The 19157-nt window shown below is 47.9% G+C and overlaps 1 protein-coding gene across 1 annotated transcript in view; it reads right to left on the bottom strand.

Moving 5' to 3' along the window:
- Positions 1–3472, bottom strand: part of LOC144685707 (programmed cell death protein 4-like) — a 33762-nt gene extending 30290 nt beyond the window's left edge. Inside the window, exon 1 of the mRNA XM_078550507.1 lies at positions 3224–3472. Coding sequence (XP_078406633.1) covers positions 3224–3251 — 28 coding nt within the window. The 5' untranslated portion in view covers positions 3252–3472. The remainder of the gene's footprint in view (positions 1–3223) is intronic.
- Between the last annotated feature and the right edge of the window lie 15685 nt (positions 3473–19157).

Raw genomic sequence — 19157 nt, 5'->3', positions numbered from 1 at the left:
GAGGGAGAATCCTAAAGGGCAGGATAAGGTGACTAAAAGGACAGCCACCAACTTGAAGATGCAAAAACCACATTGCAGTCTGTGTAAGAGAGCTGCCGTTCTAGATTAAATTCCAGGACAGCTGCACATTCCCAGCCACTCCCCTTTCCTCCCCTCCCCTCCCAGCAGCCAACCCTCTCCTTCCACATCTCCACAAGAGCGACTGGCACACTTGTCACGGTGCGTGACCCTGACAGATTTGTCAAATCATTAGAACAAAACAGTCACTGAACTTCAAAGCAAATGTAATTTATGCAAAGTGTTTGAGAATGTTTCGATATGATAAGCTGCTTTCCAAATAATGTTACATACTGGGGAAGGGCCATATAGGGGGAGTGAACAATCGAACAGAGGCCCAACTGCTCCAGCTACTCAAACAAGCATCAGGGTTCCACACATCTGAGGAGGGTCCGTTTTGCTGCTTATTATCTGCTATATTGTCCACTTATTGTAAGAATAAAGCCAGCCTGTGCCTCAGTAGTAGCATTCTCAGCTCTGGGTCAGAAGGCGCAGGGTTCAAACCCCACTTCAGATAGTCCTGGCAGTGGGAATCGGAGCTCCAGCTGGGAATTCTGGATTCTGCTGCACAGCCCCTACTCCGCCCACCTCATCTTGTGGGACAGTGAAAACCCATAAAACCCTCTCCCGTCTGGGTTAAACTGTCCTTTTGACCAATAAGTAGATGGTTGTGGTTAGGGATGGAGGTTACATGTCACGGTCTATCACACTGTTAACCAGCCTGCAAATTTTTCCACAGTTCACCAAGGGCAGAGCATGGAGGTACAAAAACAATAATATTAGGAGACAAGGCCTGTGTATTTGGAAAGGGAGTGGATTATAATGTCCAGTTTATCTCCACTTACTGTGATCTAATCCAACTCTATTCCCACAGAAACATTCAGACTGTTCTGTGGGCACAGGGTAGCTTTCAACATGAAGAAAGGGGCTTGACAGCACAGACACAATGGGCCAAGTGGCTTCTTTCTTTGGATCTATGATGTACTAAGCTTCCAAGCCCAGAGACTTGTGAATTGCACTTTGCAAGTTTAGGCCGACTCTCTCTTCACCACCACCACCCAGCCCTCTACCTCACTTCATGAGCCTTGTATTGATGTAGCACCTTTCACAAACTCAATGTCCCAAACAGCTCAGCATCCAATGAAGTAAGTACTTCTGCATTGACTGATGATGACAGAAAGAAATGGCCCTGTTCAAAGAGGAGGGGAATTCTCCCCAATGTTCGGATCAGCATTCATCCCACAACTAACATCACTAAAGCAGATTACTTGGCCATTATCTCAGTGCTGTTTGTGGGATCTTGCTGTGCACAAACTGGCTATCACATTTTCGACATCACAACAATCACTACACTTCAAAAGTACTTCAATGGCTATGAATTGCTTTGTTCATGGCAGGTGCTTTATAAATGCAACAGCCTGAGTTTAAGACAGTCTGTTCGCAACCTTGATGACATGTGATCTGATGAGCTTCTGACCTCACATTCATGTCATCCCTAAGACCGCCTCGTTCCACCTCTGTAACATCGCCCAACTTTGCCCATCGGCTGCCGAAACCCTCATTCATGCCTTTATTAAGCTTTGTCTAGACTCAACTATTCCAATGCATTCTTGCTGGTCTCCCACATTCTACCATCTGTAAATTTGAGGTCATCCAAAGCTCCACTGCCTATGTCTGCCTCAGGGGAATGGGACTTGCTCTATAGCCCCCGTGCTCGCTGACCTCCCAGTCAAGCAATGGCTTGTTTTGAAAATTCTCATCCTTGTTTTCAAATCCCTCCAATGGTATCGCCCCTCCCTATCTCTGTAACCTCCTCCAAACCCAAACATCAGAGGAATCTGTACTGTTCCTGTGAAGCTCCTTGGGTTATTTAATTACTTTAGTGGTGCTACATAAACATAAGGAGGTGGTGGTGGGGCTGAAGGAGATTGCAGAGGTAAAAAGAGGGGAGCCATTCATGGATTTGAACACAGGAATGAGAATTTTAAAATCAAAGTACTGGTAGACTGGAAGCTAATGTTAGTCAGTGAGCACAGGGTGCTGGGTGAGTGGGATTTGGTGCGAGTTAGGGTATGGGAGGGGCGGGTGGCAGAGTTTTGGGTGAGCTCAAGTTTATGGAGAGCACATTGATGCCAACAAGATGTGCTCACTATACACATTGGACAATTACTATGAATCCTACAATGTTCGCGCAGGGAACTGAAAGAGGAACTTTCATCCAAACTGCTAAATAAACTCTCAACATTGAGTAAATAAAATGTGATGCTCTGAAAGCGGGTGTGGCATTTGAACACAACCTCAGCATGTGAAATCTTCTCTTAGCGACTAGTTGAAAAAAAGGTTGCAGAGGTTTGAAAGCTGCCTATTCACAGATTAGCCACTGGTTTTCACAATTTCTTCAAATATCTTCATACCTAGTGCTTATAACACAGAAATATATTCTGCCCAAGAGATCTATACTGTCATTTATGCTCCTTGTGAGGCTCCTCACACCTTACTTCACCTCTCCCTATCTCTATTGTGTGACAGCTGACACCACTCAGGTGATTCAGTGTAATAGGTAAATTAACAAGGTACATTAACAAGGTCACTCATTATGCACCTTCTTCTGCCTGAAATAACCAGCACTCACACATATGTTTCAAATTATTGAAATGGGGTGTCCCAAAACATTGACTTCTTGAAGGATTCTCTCATCTTGAGCTGAATGAATCAGTTTCACTATTCCTTTCAAGTTTATTGGACTAAATATCACTTCTTAAAGTAACCACAGCCCACACATTGGCAGAACTGTTGAACATTGCTGACTTTACACAAGCTTAACATCTCAGACAAGAGAAACAGGGTCATTACAGGAACTTGATGAAACACACCAGCTACTGAAAGCCTGGCCCTCATGCCAACTTTCAAAATTACTTCAACACAACGTACTGGAGGCGCAAGGTAGGTGCGCTGTTACTTCTAAGAAAAACAGAAGCCTTTCTATTAGTTGCAAATACTGAGGCAGGGAGAAGGGAATACTACAAACCGAAGACCCCTTCAACTACCCAAACTGCTAACTCAACTAAAAAAACCCTTCCGCTCTGTAAATATATACCCCCTTCTCTTAAATCATTAAATGCACCGCCCACCCCCAAGTTTTCAATTCTGCAGTATTTCTCCTTACCCAAACCTTGCTTCCCCTTAGTCGCCATTGGCTCCTCCACTCTTTTTATTTCTCTCTCTTCAGACTTCGGGTTGCAAAACACACAACTACCAGCCACGATCAATCTGATGTTTGCTTTATTTCAATGAATAATTTGGCTTAGATACTTTCAGTTCGCCTTTTTGTCTTGACCCAGCCTTTTCCTCCCTTTCTCCTCAGCTTTCAAAATAAAAAAAACTTTCTCCAAAATATTTTCCTCCCCAATCGCAAACTTTCCTTCTCCACGTTTCGAATCACATGACCGCCCAAGTACCAATCCCAATTAGCTCACTGGGAGGCGTGGGGGCGGAGGGTGCTGAATATTTTTAAATCATGTTTGCTTGCTGATAAAAAGGCATGGATTGCCTTTAGAAACCAGGCTAAGGACGTGAGCAAAACCGTCTGTCTTTGCAGGAGTTAACAGTGAAATTAACATGAAATTTGCAGATAACCCAGGAGTGCCCCAGGGTTGGGCAGTCAATTTACTGCATTTATCATTAATGCACCTGGCTGTCATCAAACTATTTGGATAGAGGAAAGTGACATAGAATTGTTGCTGGTCTGGCCTATTCCTCACTCCTGCGCTGTGGCGATCACCCGAGCCATCTTCCAGCTTTATCTGGAGTTCGAAAATGGATCATGTTTGCAGGGACGCGATGTACAAGCCTCTAGATAAAGGGGGAAAAAACGTGCCCAACATCACCCTCATCCTGATGGCCACCTTTGTGTGCAACTGCATCAAGTTGTGCGTAAACCCTCGGTATGAAACACCAAGTGTCACTACGTGCTGAGGTTCTACCTGTCCCCGGTGTTGTGAAGGATGGGTCTTGCCACGCTGCCGCGGAACGCTCCAAGTAGTTGGACCGTGCCGCACCACCTGTCCCTCGTGGAAAAATTTATGCAGAGAAACACCTTTGACCACAAGTCCATCAGGCAGTGGTCGGTACGTAACATCCTAGAGGCCCTGCGGGAAAAGGAGCTGGTAGATCCTGTTGGATGGTTCCCCTAGCAGACTGTCAAAGTCGTTTGGCAGAATACCTCATCGCCAGAACTTTCCAACAAGCACCAAGATGTAGCTTGGCTGGTGGTGAGAAAGGCCCTCCCCATCAGATCCTTCCTACACGCCAGGAGTCTCACCCCCTCTGCACATTGCCCTCGAGGTGGCTGTGGTGGGGACGAGACCATTGTTCACCTCCTTGTGGATTGTGCCTTTGCAAAGAAGGTCTGGAGAGAGATGCAGTAGTTTTTGTCCAGGTTCATCCCGAGAAGTTCTGTGACACAGGACTCTGTGCTCTACGGGCTGTTCCCAGGGACACACACCGAGATAAACATCAACTGCAGCTGGAGGATCATCAACTCGGTGAAAGACACTCTTTGGCCTGCCCGAAACTTGTTGGTCTTCCAGTGAAAAGAGTTGTCCCCGACTGAGTGTTGCAGACTGGCACATTCCAAGGTCCAGGACTACGTGCTGAGGGACGCACTAAAGCTTGGGGCAGCAGCCGCAAAGGCACAATGGGGAAAGGTTGCTGTCTAAGACCTTTCTGCCATAGTGCACTGAGGGGCTGGGAATTGTATAGACCCCTCGGGTTGTATGACTCACAATGAATGTATGTAGTGAATACTAAATATATTATAATTGTATTGAAGCACCTCACAATGCAACATGCTATATGTCGATAACACCAATACCATTGCACTGTCTGACTGTCTGTAAGGACCATATTGAAATGACTGTAATATTCATTGATTGTATTGAAGCACCTCGTGATCCATGTGTAAAAGTTGAATCTGATTGCACTTTTTGTGAGGACCATTTGGAAATGTTTTGTAATGTTCTTTCAAATATTTTGTGAATAAAGTATATTTTTCCAAAAAAAAGTAACATAGAATTGTACAAGCCATTAGTTCCACATGAGTCCCCTCCCCCTTAATTCATCTCAGCCTATCAGCATATTCTTCTATTACCTTCTCCCTCATGTATGTGCCTAGCCTCACCTTAAATGAACCTATACTATTCACCTCAACTATTCCTTGTGCGATTGAGTTCTCCATTCTGAAGTCAGGGTGACCCACTGACCCGGATATTACCAGATTTGAGGCATTTGTCCCGGGATCTTTGCTACCAGGATGCCTTTGTTTTCCTGTGTTTTTCATCCACGATTTGCGTGCGCTTGCAAATGTGCCATGCTGTCTTCTCCCAGTGCCCTGCTCTCGCAGGTTCACCAACACCCCCATCCCCCGCTCTCACAGGTTCACCAACACCCTCATCCCCCGCTCTCACAGGCTCACCAACACCCCCAACTCCCGCTCTCACAGGTTCACCAACAATATCTCCAGCTCTCACAGGTTCACCAACATCCCCATCCCCCGTTCTCGCAGGTTCACCAACACCCCCGTCTCCCACCCTCACAGGTTCACCAACACCCCCATCCCCCGCTCTCACAGGCTCACCAACACCCCCAACCCACGCTCTCACAGGTTCACCAACACCATCTCCCGCTCTCGCAGGTTCACCAACACCCCCGTCTCCCACCCTCACAGGTTCACCAACACCCCCATCCCCCGCTCTCACAGGTTCACTAACACCCCCATCCCCCGCTCTCACAGGTTCACCAACACCCCCAACCCCCGCTCTCACAGGTTCACTAACACCCCCATCCCCCGCTCTCACAGGTTCACCAACACCCCCAACCCCCGCTCTCACAGGTTCACCAACACCCCCAACCCCCGCTCTCACAGGTTCACCAACACCCCCAACCCCCGCCATCACAGGTTCACCAACACCATCTCCCACCCTCACAGGTTCACCAACACCCCCATACCCCGCTCTCACAGGTTCACTAACACCCCCATCCCCCGCTCTCACAGGTTCACCAACACCCCCATACCCCACTCTCAAAGGTTCACTAACACCCCAATCCCCCGCTCTCACAGGTTCACCAACACCCCCATCTCCAGCTCTCACAGGTTCACCAACACCCCCATCTCCCGCTCTCACAGGTTCACCAACAGCCCCATCTCCAGCTCTCGCAGGTTCACCAACACCATCTCCCGCTCTCACAGGTTCATCAACAGCCCCATCCCCCGCTCTCACAGGTTCACCAATGGCCCCATCTCCAGCTCTCGCACACCATCTCCCGCTCTCACAGGTTCATCAACAGCCCCATCCCCCGTTCTCACAGGTTCACCAACAGCCCCATCTCCCGCTCTCACAGGTTCACCAACACCATCCCCCGCTCTCACAGGTTCACCAACACCATCTCCCGCTCTCACAGGTTCACTAACACCCTCATCCCCCGCTCTCACAGGTACACCAACACCCGCATCTCCCGCTCTCACAGGTTCACCAACACCCCCGTCCCCCGCTCTCACAGGCTCACCAGCACCCCCAACCCCCGCTCTCACAGGTTCACCAACACCATCTCCCACTCTCACAGGTTCACCAACATCATCTCCCGCTCTCACACGTTCACCAACACCATCTCCCGCTCTCACAGGTTCACCAACACCCCCAACCCCCGCTCTCACAGGTTCACCAACACCCCCATCGCCCGCTCCCGCAGGTTCACCAACAGCCCCATCCCCCGCTCTCGCAGGTTCACCAACAGCCCCATCCCCCACTCTCGGAGGTTCACCAACACCATCTCCCACTCCCACAGGTTCAGCAACAGCCCCATCCCCCGCTCTCACAGGTTCACCAACACCCCCAACCCCCGCTCTCACAGGTTCACCAACACCATCCCCCGCTCTCGTAGGTTCACCAACACCCCCAACCCCCGCTCTCACAGGTTCACCAACAGCCCCATCCCCCGCTCTCAGGTTCACCAACACCCCCAACCGTTGCTCTCACAGGTTCACCAACACCATCTCCCGCTCTCATAGGTTCACCAACAGCCCCATCCCCCGTTCTCACAGGTTCACCAACAGCCCCATCTCCAGCTCTCGCAGGTTCACCAACACCCCCATCTCCCGCTCTCACAGGTTCACCAACAGCCCCATCTCCAGCTCTCGCAGGTTCACCAACACCATCTCCCGCTCTCACAGGTTCATCAACAGCCCCATCCCCCGCTCTCACAGGTTCACCAATGGCCCCATCTCCAGCTCTCGCACACCATCTCCCGCTCTCACAGGTTCATCAACAGCCCCATCCCCCGTTCTCACAGGTTCACCAACAGCCCCATCTCCCGCTCTCACAGGTTCACCAACACCATCCCCCGCTCTCACAGGTTCACCAACACCATCTCCCGCTCTCACAGGTTCACTAACACCCTCATCCCCCGCTCTCACAGGTTCACCAACACCCGCATCTCCCGCTCTCACAGGTTCACCAACACCCCCATCCCCCGCTCTCACAGGCTCACCAGCACCCCCAACCCCCGCTCTCACAGGTTCACCAACAGCCGCATCCCCCGCTCTTGCAGGCTCACCAACACCCCCGTCTCCCACCCTCACAGGTTCACCAACACCCCCATCCCCCGCTCTCGCAGGTTCACCAACAGCCCCATCCCCCGCTCTCGCAGGTTCACCAACATCATCTCCCGCTCTCGCAGGTTCACCAACACCCCCGTCTCCCGCTCTCACAGGCTCAACAACACCCCCAACCCCCGCACTCACAAGTTCACCAACAGCCACATCCCCCGCTCTCGCAGGTTCACCAACAGCCCCATCCCCCGCTCTCACAGGTTCACCAACACCATCTCCCGCTCTCACAGGTTCACCAACAGCCCCATCTCCCGCTCTCACAGGTTCACCAACACCATCCCCCGCTCTCACAGGTTCACCAACACCCTCATCCCCCGCTCTCACAGGTTCACCAACACCTGCATCTCCAGCTCTCACAAGTTCACCAACACCTCCATCCCCTGCTCTCACAGGCTCACCAACACCCCCAACCCCCGCTCTCACAGGTTCACCAACACCATCTCCCGCTCCCACAGGTTCACCAACATCATCTCCCGCTCTCACAGGTTCACCAACACCATCTCCCGCTCTCACAGGTTCACCAACACCCCCATCCCCCGCTCCCGCAGGTTCACCAACAGCCCCATCCCCCGCTCTCGCAGGTTCACCAACACCATCTCCCGCTCCCACAGGTTCACCAACAGCCCCATCCCCCACTCTCACAGGTTCACCAACACCATCCCCCGCTCTCACAGGTTCACCAACACCATCTCCCGCTCTCACAGGTTCACTAACACCCTCATCCCCCGCTCTCACAGGTTCACCAACACCCGCATCTCCCGCTCTCACAGGTTCACCAACACCACTGTCCCCCGCTCTCACAGGCTCACCAACACCCCCAACCCCCGCTCTCACAGGTTCACCAACACCATCTCCCACTCTCACAGGTTCACCAACATCATCTCCCGCTCTCACACGTTCACCAACACCATCTCCCGCTCTCACAGGTTCACCAACACCCCCAACCCCCGCTCTCACAGGTTCACCAACACCCCCATCGCCCGCTCCCGCAGGTTCACCAACAGCCCCATCCCCCGCTCTCGCAGGTTCACCAACAGCCCCATCCCCCGCTCTCGGAGGTTCACCAACACCATCTCCCACTCCCACAGGTTCACCAACAGCCCCATCCCCCGCTCTCACAGGTTCACCAACACCATCCCCCGCTCTCGTAGGTTCACCAACACCCCCAACCCCCGCTCTCACAGGTTCACCAACAGCCCCATCCCCCGCTCTCAGGCTCACCAACACCCCCAACCCCCGCTCTCACAGGTTCACCAACACCATCTCCCGCTCTCATAGGTTCACCAACAGCCCCATCCCCCGTTCTCACAGGTTCACCAACACCCGCATCTCCCGCTCTCACAAGTTCACCAACACCCCCATCCCCCGCTCTCGCAGGTTCACCAACACCCCCGTCCCCCGCTCTCACAGGTTCACCAACACCCCCATCCCCCGCTCTCACAGGCTCACCAGCACCCCCAACCCCCGCTCTCACAGGTTCACCAACAGCCGCATCTCCCGCTCTTCCAGGCTCACCAACACCCCCGTCTCCCGCTCTCACAGGCTCAACACCCCCAACCCCCGCACTCACAAGTTCACCAACAGCCACATCCCCCGCTCTCGCAGGTTCACCAACAGCCCCATCTCCCGCTCTCACAGGTTCACCAACACCATCCCCCGCTCTCACAGGTTCACCAACACCCTCATCCCCCGCTCTCACAGGTTCACCAACACCCGCATCTCCCGCTCTCACAAGTTCACCAACACCCCCATCCCCTGCTCTCACAGGTTCACCAACACCCCCAACCCCCGCTCTCACAGGTTCACCAACACCACAACACCATCTCCCACTCTCATAGGTTCACCAACACCCCCAACCCCCGCTCTCACAGGTTCACCAACAGCCCCATCCCCCGCTCTCACAGGCTCACCAACACCCCCAACCCCCGCTCCCACAGGTTCACCAACACCATCTCCCGCTCTCATAGGTTCACCAACACCCCCATCTCCAGCTCTCACAGGTTCACCAACACAATTTCCCCCTCTCACAGGTCCACCACCCCCTACATCTTTACTGGCAACCACGCCCTCTCCCTGCTCTGACAGGTTTGCCAGCAATTCTCAACCCTCCCCCTCCAATATTCTACTGTCCACCATTCTGAGATTTGGTCACCCTGCCTGAATTCATTATTGGATTTATTAGTATCTATCTTGTTTTATTGTGGCTAGTTTTGCTCTTTCCCATGAATGGAAACGTTTTTAATGCCACACTTATTATATCATTATAATCAGATCAGATCAACACTCAGTCTCCTCCAGAGAAACGGCCCCCAATTTGTTCTGCCTTTCATGATCGTTATATCCTCTTATTTCTGGTATTGTTCTTGGAAAACCTTTATATCCTTTCTCAAAGTATGCAGACCAGGGCTGGGCTGCTCTGCAGCACAGATTTGACTGTTGCAGTCTTTGGTCAATTCGGGCTGCTTGATTATGATGATGTGGAGGTTAGTATAATCAGCAGAGATAGGTTCTCCATGTGGAAGATAAGATTAGCGTGTCAAAAGTACTGTCTGCAGCATTAACAGTTAAATTTAAATGTTGAATGCATAACCTTTATATGTCTTTCGGATAGATGTGACTTTAAAGAAATATTAAAAAGGACAGTGGAGATTCAACTTTAGGGAGCAGACAGTGAATTAGTCACAACTTCTTGTTGAAATGAAGATTGTTACACTTGGTGAGGATGCACTGATGCACTGAAACCTCTCAAGGTTTAAGTTCTGAAGCATACATAGTCTCGGAAGTACTGAGGATCAGAGGGACCTTGGTGTGCACGCCCACTGGTCCCTTAAGGTAGCGGGACAGGTAGATAAGGTGGTTAAGAAGGCATATGGGATACTTGCCTTTATTAGAATATAAGAGCAGGGAGGTTATGCTGGAACTGTATAAAACGCTGCTTAGGCCACAGCTAGAGTATTGCGTGCAGTTCTGGAATCCGCATTATAGGAAGGATGTGATTGCACTAGAGAGAGTGCAGAGGAGATTTACCAGGATGTTGCCTGGGTTGGAGAGTTTTAGGTATGAGGAGAGATTGGATATACTGGGGTTATTTTCCCTGGAGCAGAGGAGATTGAGGGGGACATGACTGAGGTGTATAAAATTATGAGGGGCATAGATAGGGTAGACAGAAAGGAACTTTTTCCCTTGGTGGAGGGATCAATAACCAGGGGGCATAGATTTAAGGTAAGGGGCAGGAGGTTTAGAGGGGATGTGAGGAAGAACTTTTTCACCCAGAGGGTGATGGGAATCGGGAACTCACTGCCTGAAAGAGTGGTCGAGGCAGAAATCCTCATAACATTTAAGAAGTATTTAGATCTGCACTTGTGATGCCATGACATATAAGGCTATAGGCCTAGTGCTGGAAAATGGGATTAGAATAGTTAGGTACTTGTTTGACCAGTGCAGACTACAATGGGCCGAAAGGCCTTTTTATGTGCTGTAGACCTCTATGAATCTGTGACTCGTTTCATCATTTTTGCACAGTTATTTTTAAAATACATTAATTTGCAAAACTGAGCTAGGTTATGCTTCTGACATGTTCTGGATATGTTTTAACAATTTCCCATGTGTAAATAGAGATTCACTAAATACAAGGGGGAAGAAACCTGGATTGCATCATTAAAAATGTACCCTTCCTAAATAAAAAAATTGAAAGGCACAATGTCTTCTAAATGCGTTTCATGTTATTTTGTTGCATGGGACAAGAAGCTGAGATTTGCATTGACTTAGGACAATGTGTATTTATGTAGCACCTTTCATGTAGCAAAGCATCCAGCACTTCACAGAAGCAGATTCAAACTCAATCTGACATTCAGACACATAAGGAGATATTAGGGCACATGAAGAAAAGAGGTAAGTTTTAAGGAGTGCCTTAAAGGTGAAAGAATTCCAGAGCATAGGGCCTTGACAGCTGGAGCTGATGATGGAGCCATTAGAATCAGGGCTACTCTAGGGGCCTGAATTTGAGGAGTGCAGGTATCCTGGAGGAATTAAGGAGATAGAGAGGAGGCGAGGCTTTCGAGGTATCTCAGCACATCTCAAACTGCTTCACAAATGCAGAATCACCTGGAGGTTCAAGGACCAATCTGACAGCCATTTTCACATGAGGATATCCAACAGACAGTGATGAGATGAATGACAAGTTGTTCTGCTTGGGTGGTATCAGTAGAGGGAGAAATGATGGCAAGGGTACTATAAGAACTCCCTGGAACCTCTTTAAAACAATACCGTGGGAGCTTTTATATCACATGAGATAGCAGGCAGGGGCCTCAGTTTAAAGTGCTGACTGAAGGACAGTGCATGTCCAACATTGCAGCACTCCCTCTGTACTGCACTGGGGTATTATCCTAAATAATGTACTCAAAGTCTAGAATATGAAGAGTTAAGCTAGATGAGGGCAGATTACATTGGTCATGGCAATGTCACATTCTAGTGGAGGTTTCTGGAAAGTCCCAGGAGTTGAAATTTAACATGGACAGGGCAGCAAAGCAGGTGGATGCACATCAGCGGCTCATTTTACATTCCATCCAGTATTCAATTTCATTGCCTTCAGGAAGTCTCGTATAACAGATAGCAAATGAGATTCTGCCCATATTGTCCCCCTTCCCAAGGAAAAAGGCAGCAGATACATGGGAACACCACCACCTGAAAGATCCCCTCCAAACCACTCAGCATCCTGACTTGGAAATATATCGCTGGGTCAAAATCCTGGAACTCCCTCTCTGACAGCACTGTGAACGTACCTACACCAGAGACTGCAGCGGTTCAAGAAGGCAGCTCACCACCATCTTCTCAAGGGCAATTAGAGATGGGCAATAAATGCTGGCCTAGCCAGCTATGCCCACATCCCAAGAACGAATAAAAAAAATCTCATTTCACCACTCCTCAATGCCATGGTGACTTTGCAATTGGGCAAAATGTTTCCTGAACACATTTTCATTAAGAAATTGAAGAGAGTGGAAACAGTCAGAGATCGGTATAAAGTTTTTCGCACCCTCAAGGGCTCTCTTTTTTATATAGTTCCTTACTGTTTCTCCACCATTGGAATATAGGCACGGGAGTAAGCCACTCGAGCCTAATCCGCCATTGAATTAGATCATGCCAGATCTTTACCTCAACTCTGCCTGTGCTCCATATTCCTCCATACGCTTGACTAACAAAAATCTATCAACCTCAGTTTTGAAATCTCAATTGACCCTGAGCCTCAACAGCTTTTTGGGGGAAGAGAGTTCCAGACTTTGAATACCCTTTGTGTGAAGATGTGCTTTCTGGCATCAATCCTGAACGGCCTAGCTCTAATTTTAAGTTTACCCTCTCCCTCCACCTCCCTGTGCTGGACTTCCCCACAAAAAGGAAGTAATTTCTCTTTAGCTTCTCTATGAATCTTTTAGTCATCTTACACATATCAATTAGATATGTTCCTTAATCTTCTACACTCAAGGAGTTAAAAGCCTAGTCTTTGTCTTCACTTCATAATGTAAATGACCTAAAGTGTGGAAGCTGATCCGCAGGCTGGTGAAAATGTGAGTCTGTGAACCCCTACACTTAAACCAGCCTTCAAATTGAAAGTCATCTGTTTCTCCACAGTGGGTAACTGGTCCTTCTGTTTCCTTGCCTTCAATAGAAAATGGTTACTTAGGAGGGCTGGGCATAGTGGAGATAGATTTCAATTTTAAAACTAAGTACAGACATGCCTTGAGGATGGTTGAGCCTCATGACTACCGTGCAGTAGGTTTGGAACAAAAGCAACTCAGCAAATTGATATGTATCTTATTGTTCTCCAACTTAACTTCCCATCTTCCACTCTCCATAAATTTTAACTCCTTCAAAATTCTGCTGCCCATAACCAAACTCAACACCCCCCCATCACCCAATACTTCTATTCTTGCTGACCTACCTTGGCTCCTGGTCCAACCATGCCTCGATATTTAAATTATCATCTCAAGTGTTCAGATCCTTCCATGGCCTCGCCTCACTCAATTTTTGGAACCGCCTCCAGTCCTAAACTCCTCCGAGATATCTATGCCTATCCTATTCTGGCCTCTTGAGCAGACCTGATTTTAATTGATCCATTGGATTTTGTATCTTCAGCTGCCTGGGCCCTAAGCCATACCCTCCCTAAAGTTCTCCACCTCTCTCCTCCTGTAAAACACTCCTTGAAACATTCTTCTTTGAAGCTATTCTGATATTTCCTTATGTGGCTCAGAGTCAAGCTTTACGTTATAACACTCCTGTGAAGCCCTTGAGACACTTTACTATGTTAAAGGTGCTATAAAAATGCAAGTTGCTGTTGTTGTTCTGCAGGCTTGCTTAGCCACTGCATTTGGTACACTGAATGACCCGATATTTACCACCAGATCAAAACAGCACAAGTAAAAGAGGCCTTTCACCTGGTAGGCCATTATGTAAAAATCAGCTTTCCAGAAACTGCAGTGGATGCACATCGAGAAATCAGTTAGCAAGGTGCAGTACACATTACACTCAACACCATCTAGGCAAGACATGTTGGCATAGGATTGTGCCAAACAATCATCTCATTTCTGGAAAACATTCTTTGAATGACTGTTCTACTTTTCTGTTCTGAAATACATCCATTGACTGTGCTTTTCTGGCCTTGTTCTCAATTTGTCTGGGACCAAACCGACCTCAATAGAGTTAATTGAGCTTCCCCCCACCCCAAGGCTCTAGACTAATTAACTTATCATCCATTTCACAAGGTCCTTATTGGCCAATGTAAGTCAGTACATGTCAAAATAATTCATTGTCTGTGAAATGTTTGGAACATTTTTGAGATGGGTTAAGGCAAATGTTGAAGCTTTGCTATAACATCTATCCCGGCCTTATATATATATAATATATATATCTGCATCAACCTGGCTACTTTATAAAATTATTATTTTTCTTTTAGAAATGGACAAGGCTTTACCCTGACTAGCCATAACTCAAACCAGGGGAATTTCTAACCTTCAGAAAAAAGCAAGGACCTCATTTTTAAAGAGGTGCTAATGTCCTCTGTGATGGCTGACAATCAAATTCCAAAGAAATGCAACAACCCCTTTTACATTTCTAAGGCACAGCTCTGGCCAACAGAGATGGTATGTCTGCAAATAACAAAAAAGACCCTGACTCCTCTATTAAACACCTCAAGATTCCAAACCTGGGAAAATACTCTTTTGTCCAACACTCAACAGAAGAATTGGGAGATATGTCACATCACCATCCCCAAGCTACTAGAACCTGTAATATTGCTGTGTGGAACTGAACTTAGGCAGTCTACCATTTTATCACCTAACAGGTAGCAGCAGAAAGAGCTCTGCCCAGGTAAGGCGCCTGGCCCTCATCTACGCTATGAACGGCTAGAATATTGGAACTTCTGTATCTGTGCCTTCACGATTAATTCATCTCTACGTGTCTTCTCCCATTGTGGAAGTCCTCGCTTCTGGAAAGACGGATCACCCTGCAACAGTTTCAGCCACTAATCCTCTGAAGGATTATGCCACTGGACCTTTTGATTCTGGACTCTGGACTCATGTGAAACCATAACTCTTATTTTTATCGTGGTCTTGCCCTGTACCCCTTTCTTTCCCCTATCCCTCTTTTATTTTATGAGTGCAGGAAGGGGTGGATGTTGCAAAGCCCAATACCCGCGTTTTGTGTGTGTGTAAAATAAATCAACCCTCTTACTTTACCTTATCTCAAGTTTGCAATGGGGCTATTGATAGAGGATTGGATCACTCCAAACTGAAGGATTGGGAGAACATGCCACCACTTATAAAAGGGGGAATCAGAAATCAAAAACACATTTCTGTTTATGGATGGGTAGTGAGGGGAAAAATCAGGGCTGTTCAAATTAATCCCCCTCTGATTGGTAACACATCAAATCCACAAGAACACTTTTAAATGTGTAATTTCTAATCCAATGTTACAAGTTTTTTCCATTTATTCGTGAGATGTGGGCATCGCTGGCTAGGCCAGCATCTATTGCACAACCCTAATTGCCCTTGAGAAATTCCTCTGGTTTGGAGAGAGTGGAGAAACTCGGATTGTTCTCACTAGAGCGACAGAGATTGAGGGGCGACTTGATAGAAATTTACAGAATTATGAGTGGCATGGACAGAGTGGATAGTCAGAAACATTTTCCCAGGGTGGAGGAGTCAATTACTAGGGGACATAGATTTAAGGTGAGAGGAGAAAACAATAGAGGAGATGTGCGAGGCAAGTTTTTTACGCAGAGGGTAGTGAGTGTCTGGAATTTGCTGCCAGAGGAGGTGGTGGAAGCAGGTACGATAGTGGTGTTTAAGAGGCAGCTTGACAAATACATGAATAGGATGGGAATAGAGGGATACGGACCCCGGAAGTGCAAAATGTTTTAATTTGACGGGCAATATGATCGGCGCAGGCTTGGAGGGCCGAAGGGCCTGTTCCTGTGCTGTACTTATCTTTATTCTTTGAGTCATGACTAGTCAGGGTAAAGCCTTGAGAAGGTGGAGGTGAGCTGCCTTCTTGAATTGCTGCAGTCTATGTGATGTAAGTACACCCACAGGGCTGTTAGGGAGGGAGTGCCAGGATTTTGACCCAGTGACAGTGAAGGAACTGCGATATATTTCCAAGTCAGGATGGTGAGTGGATTGGAGGGGAAATTCCAGGTGGTGGTGTTCTCATCTATCTGCTGCCCTTGTCCTTCTAGATGGTAGTGGTCATGGGTTTGGAAGATGCTGACCAAGGAGCTTTGGTGGGTTCCTGCAATGCATCTTGTAGATGGTACACACTGCTGCCACTATGTGTCAGTGGTGGAGGGAGTGAATGATTGTGGATTGGGTGCTAATCAAGCGGACTGCTTTGTCCTGGATGGTGTCAAGCTTCTTGAATGTTGTTGGAGCTGCACTCATCCAAGCAAGGGGAGAGTATTCCATCATACTCCTGAATTGTGCCTTTTAGATGGTGGACAGGCTTTGGGGAGTCAGGAGGTGAGTTTCTCGTCGCAGAATTCCTAGTCTCTGACCTGCTGTTGTAGTCACAATGTTTATATGGCTAGTCTAGTTCAGTTTCTGTTCAATGGTAACACCCAGGGTGTTGATAGTGGGGGATTCAGCGATGGTAATGCCATTGAATGTCAGTGTGATGGCTAGATTCTGTCTTGTTGGAAATGGACATTACCTGGCACTTGTGTGGCGCAAATGTTACTTGCCACTTGTCAGCCCAAGCCTGGAGATTGTCCAGGTCTTGCTGCATTTGGACATGGGCTGATTCAGTATCTGAGGAGTCGCGAATGACATTGAACACTGTGCATTCATCAGTGAACATCTCCACTTCTGACCTTATGATGGAAGGAAGATCATTGATGAAGCATCTGAAGATGGTTGGGCCAAGGACACTACCCTGAGGAACTCCTGCAAAGACCTCCTGAAACTTAGATGGTTGACCTCCAACAGCCACAACCATCTTCCTTTGTGCTAGGTATGACTCCAACCAGCAAAGAGTTTTCCCCCTGATTCCCATTGACTCCAACTTTTCTAGGCTCCTCAAAGCCACACTCGGTCAAATGCTACCTTGATGCCAAGGGCATCACTCTCACCTCACCTCAGGAGTTCAGCTCTTTTGTCCATGTTTGGACCAAGGCTGTAATGAGGTCAGGAATTGAGTGACCTGGTGGAACTCAATCAGGACATTAGTGAGCAGATTATTGCTAAGCAAGTGCCGCTTGATAGCACTGCTGATGACCCCTTCCATCACTCTACTGATGATCGAGAGTAGACTGGTAGGATGGTAATTGGCCAGGTTGGATTTGTCCTGCATTTGTGTACAGGACATACCTGGGCAATTTTCCACATTTCTGGGCAGATGCCTGTGTTGTAGCTGTACTGGAACAGCTTGGCTAGGGGCACAGCAAATTCTGGAGCACAAGTCTTCAGTACTATTGCCGGAATGTTGTCAGGGCCCATAGCCTTTGCAGTATCCAGTGCCTTCAGCCATTTCATGATATCACATGATGTTGAAGTTCTATTCAGTATATTAATAAAAAAAACTTACTTCACAAAGATTCAAACAAATCCCCTGAAAGCAGTTTGCCTCCGTGTTTCTGTATCCTTTGAATGACTCATCTGCTAAATTTCCAAAGTATTCAATGAATGTACATAGTCTTTCAAAAAATAACAAGATGAAAAAGGAGCAGAGGTTAATCCACTAATGTTCCCTGACTGCATTGCAGCATCAAACTGTTCCTTAAAATTATTCCATACTCATTGCCTCCATTGCCCCACCCAAGAGACAGATGTTGATCATTAGCGAAGAACATCCTGATATCAATCCTAACCTTACATCAGTTTGAATATTTGAAGTAGCTGAAGATTCTTGCTTTTCCTGATAATTTAGCTCTCTGTTGGCACTCTCAAACCTTGTGCTCCACCCCTCCTCCCAGGAATTGAATGTCTTCCTTGTAATTCTGTGACTAAACTTCCTCCTGTGTAAATTTTCTATGTTTCTATGATATGTTGATTAGATGAGGTCTGGTGGAAGGAGGCTCAGGTGCTGGATAAACACCAACATCGATTGGTTGGACACATTGGCACTGTGCGCTCCCTGATCTCGGGAATGTTGGAATCCTGCACCGCTTGAACTCAGCAGTGTTGGCATTGAACATTACCAGAACCAGAAAGTGTTAGTGCATTGTGCTCCCTGAACTCAAGTATTAGCACCATGCACTCCCTACTTAGCAGGTTTGGCACTGTGTGTTCCTTGAACTTGGACGCATTGGCACTGTCCATCCCCTGATCTTGGGAGTATTGACATTGCTCGCCTCCTGAACTGATGCACTGTCACTGTACAATCTTTGATCTTAGGACAATGGTGCCATGTGCTCCCTGAACTCAAGGCTGTTTGCAGTGTGCCTTGTCTAAACTTGGTGGTGTGGGCTCAATGGCTAACTCCTATGTGTCTTTTTGCTGTTTCTGAAGTACCAATAGATTAAATTCTGCACCGAGTCTCTAAATTCTGCACTGAGTCTCTGCTCCCAGCAACCAATCCTCCATCCTCAGCGCAGTGCTTTTTTTGAAGGGCAGGGGATATTCTTCTAAGATGGTCAGCCCACTGCAAGGCAAGGCTTAATTTGATACACAAAAAAAATTCACGAGGATATAAAGGATCAAATTGTCTGAGGGTATTTGTTCAACTAAATGACTGCGGGGTTGAAGTGAATCGACAGGCAGGTTGTGAGGAGGTTAACTGTTGGTAATTAGGTGCCTTATGCTTGCAGACTGCCAGCAGACTGAAAAGCAGCAGGAGTCAAAACAAAAACAGAATTACCTGGAAAAACTCAGCAGGTCTGGCAGCATTGGCGGAGAAGAAAAGAGTTGACATTTCGAGTTCTCATGACCCTTCAGCAGAACTGAGTAAAGTT

Source organism: Cetorhinus maximus, chromosome 10, assembly GCF_964194155.1.
Source record: "Cetorhinus maximus chromosome 10, sCetMax3.hap1.1, whole genome shotgun sequence".
Classification (NCBI taxonomy): Eukaryota; Metazoa; Chordata; class Chondrichthyes; order Lamniformes; family Cetorhinidae; genus Cetorhinus; species Cetorhinus maximus.
This window is presented reverse-complemented; position numbering and strand designations above follow the sequence as displayed.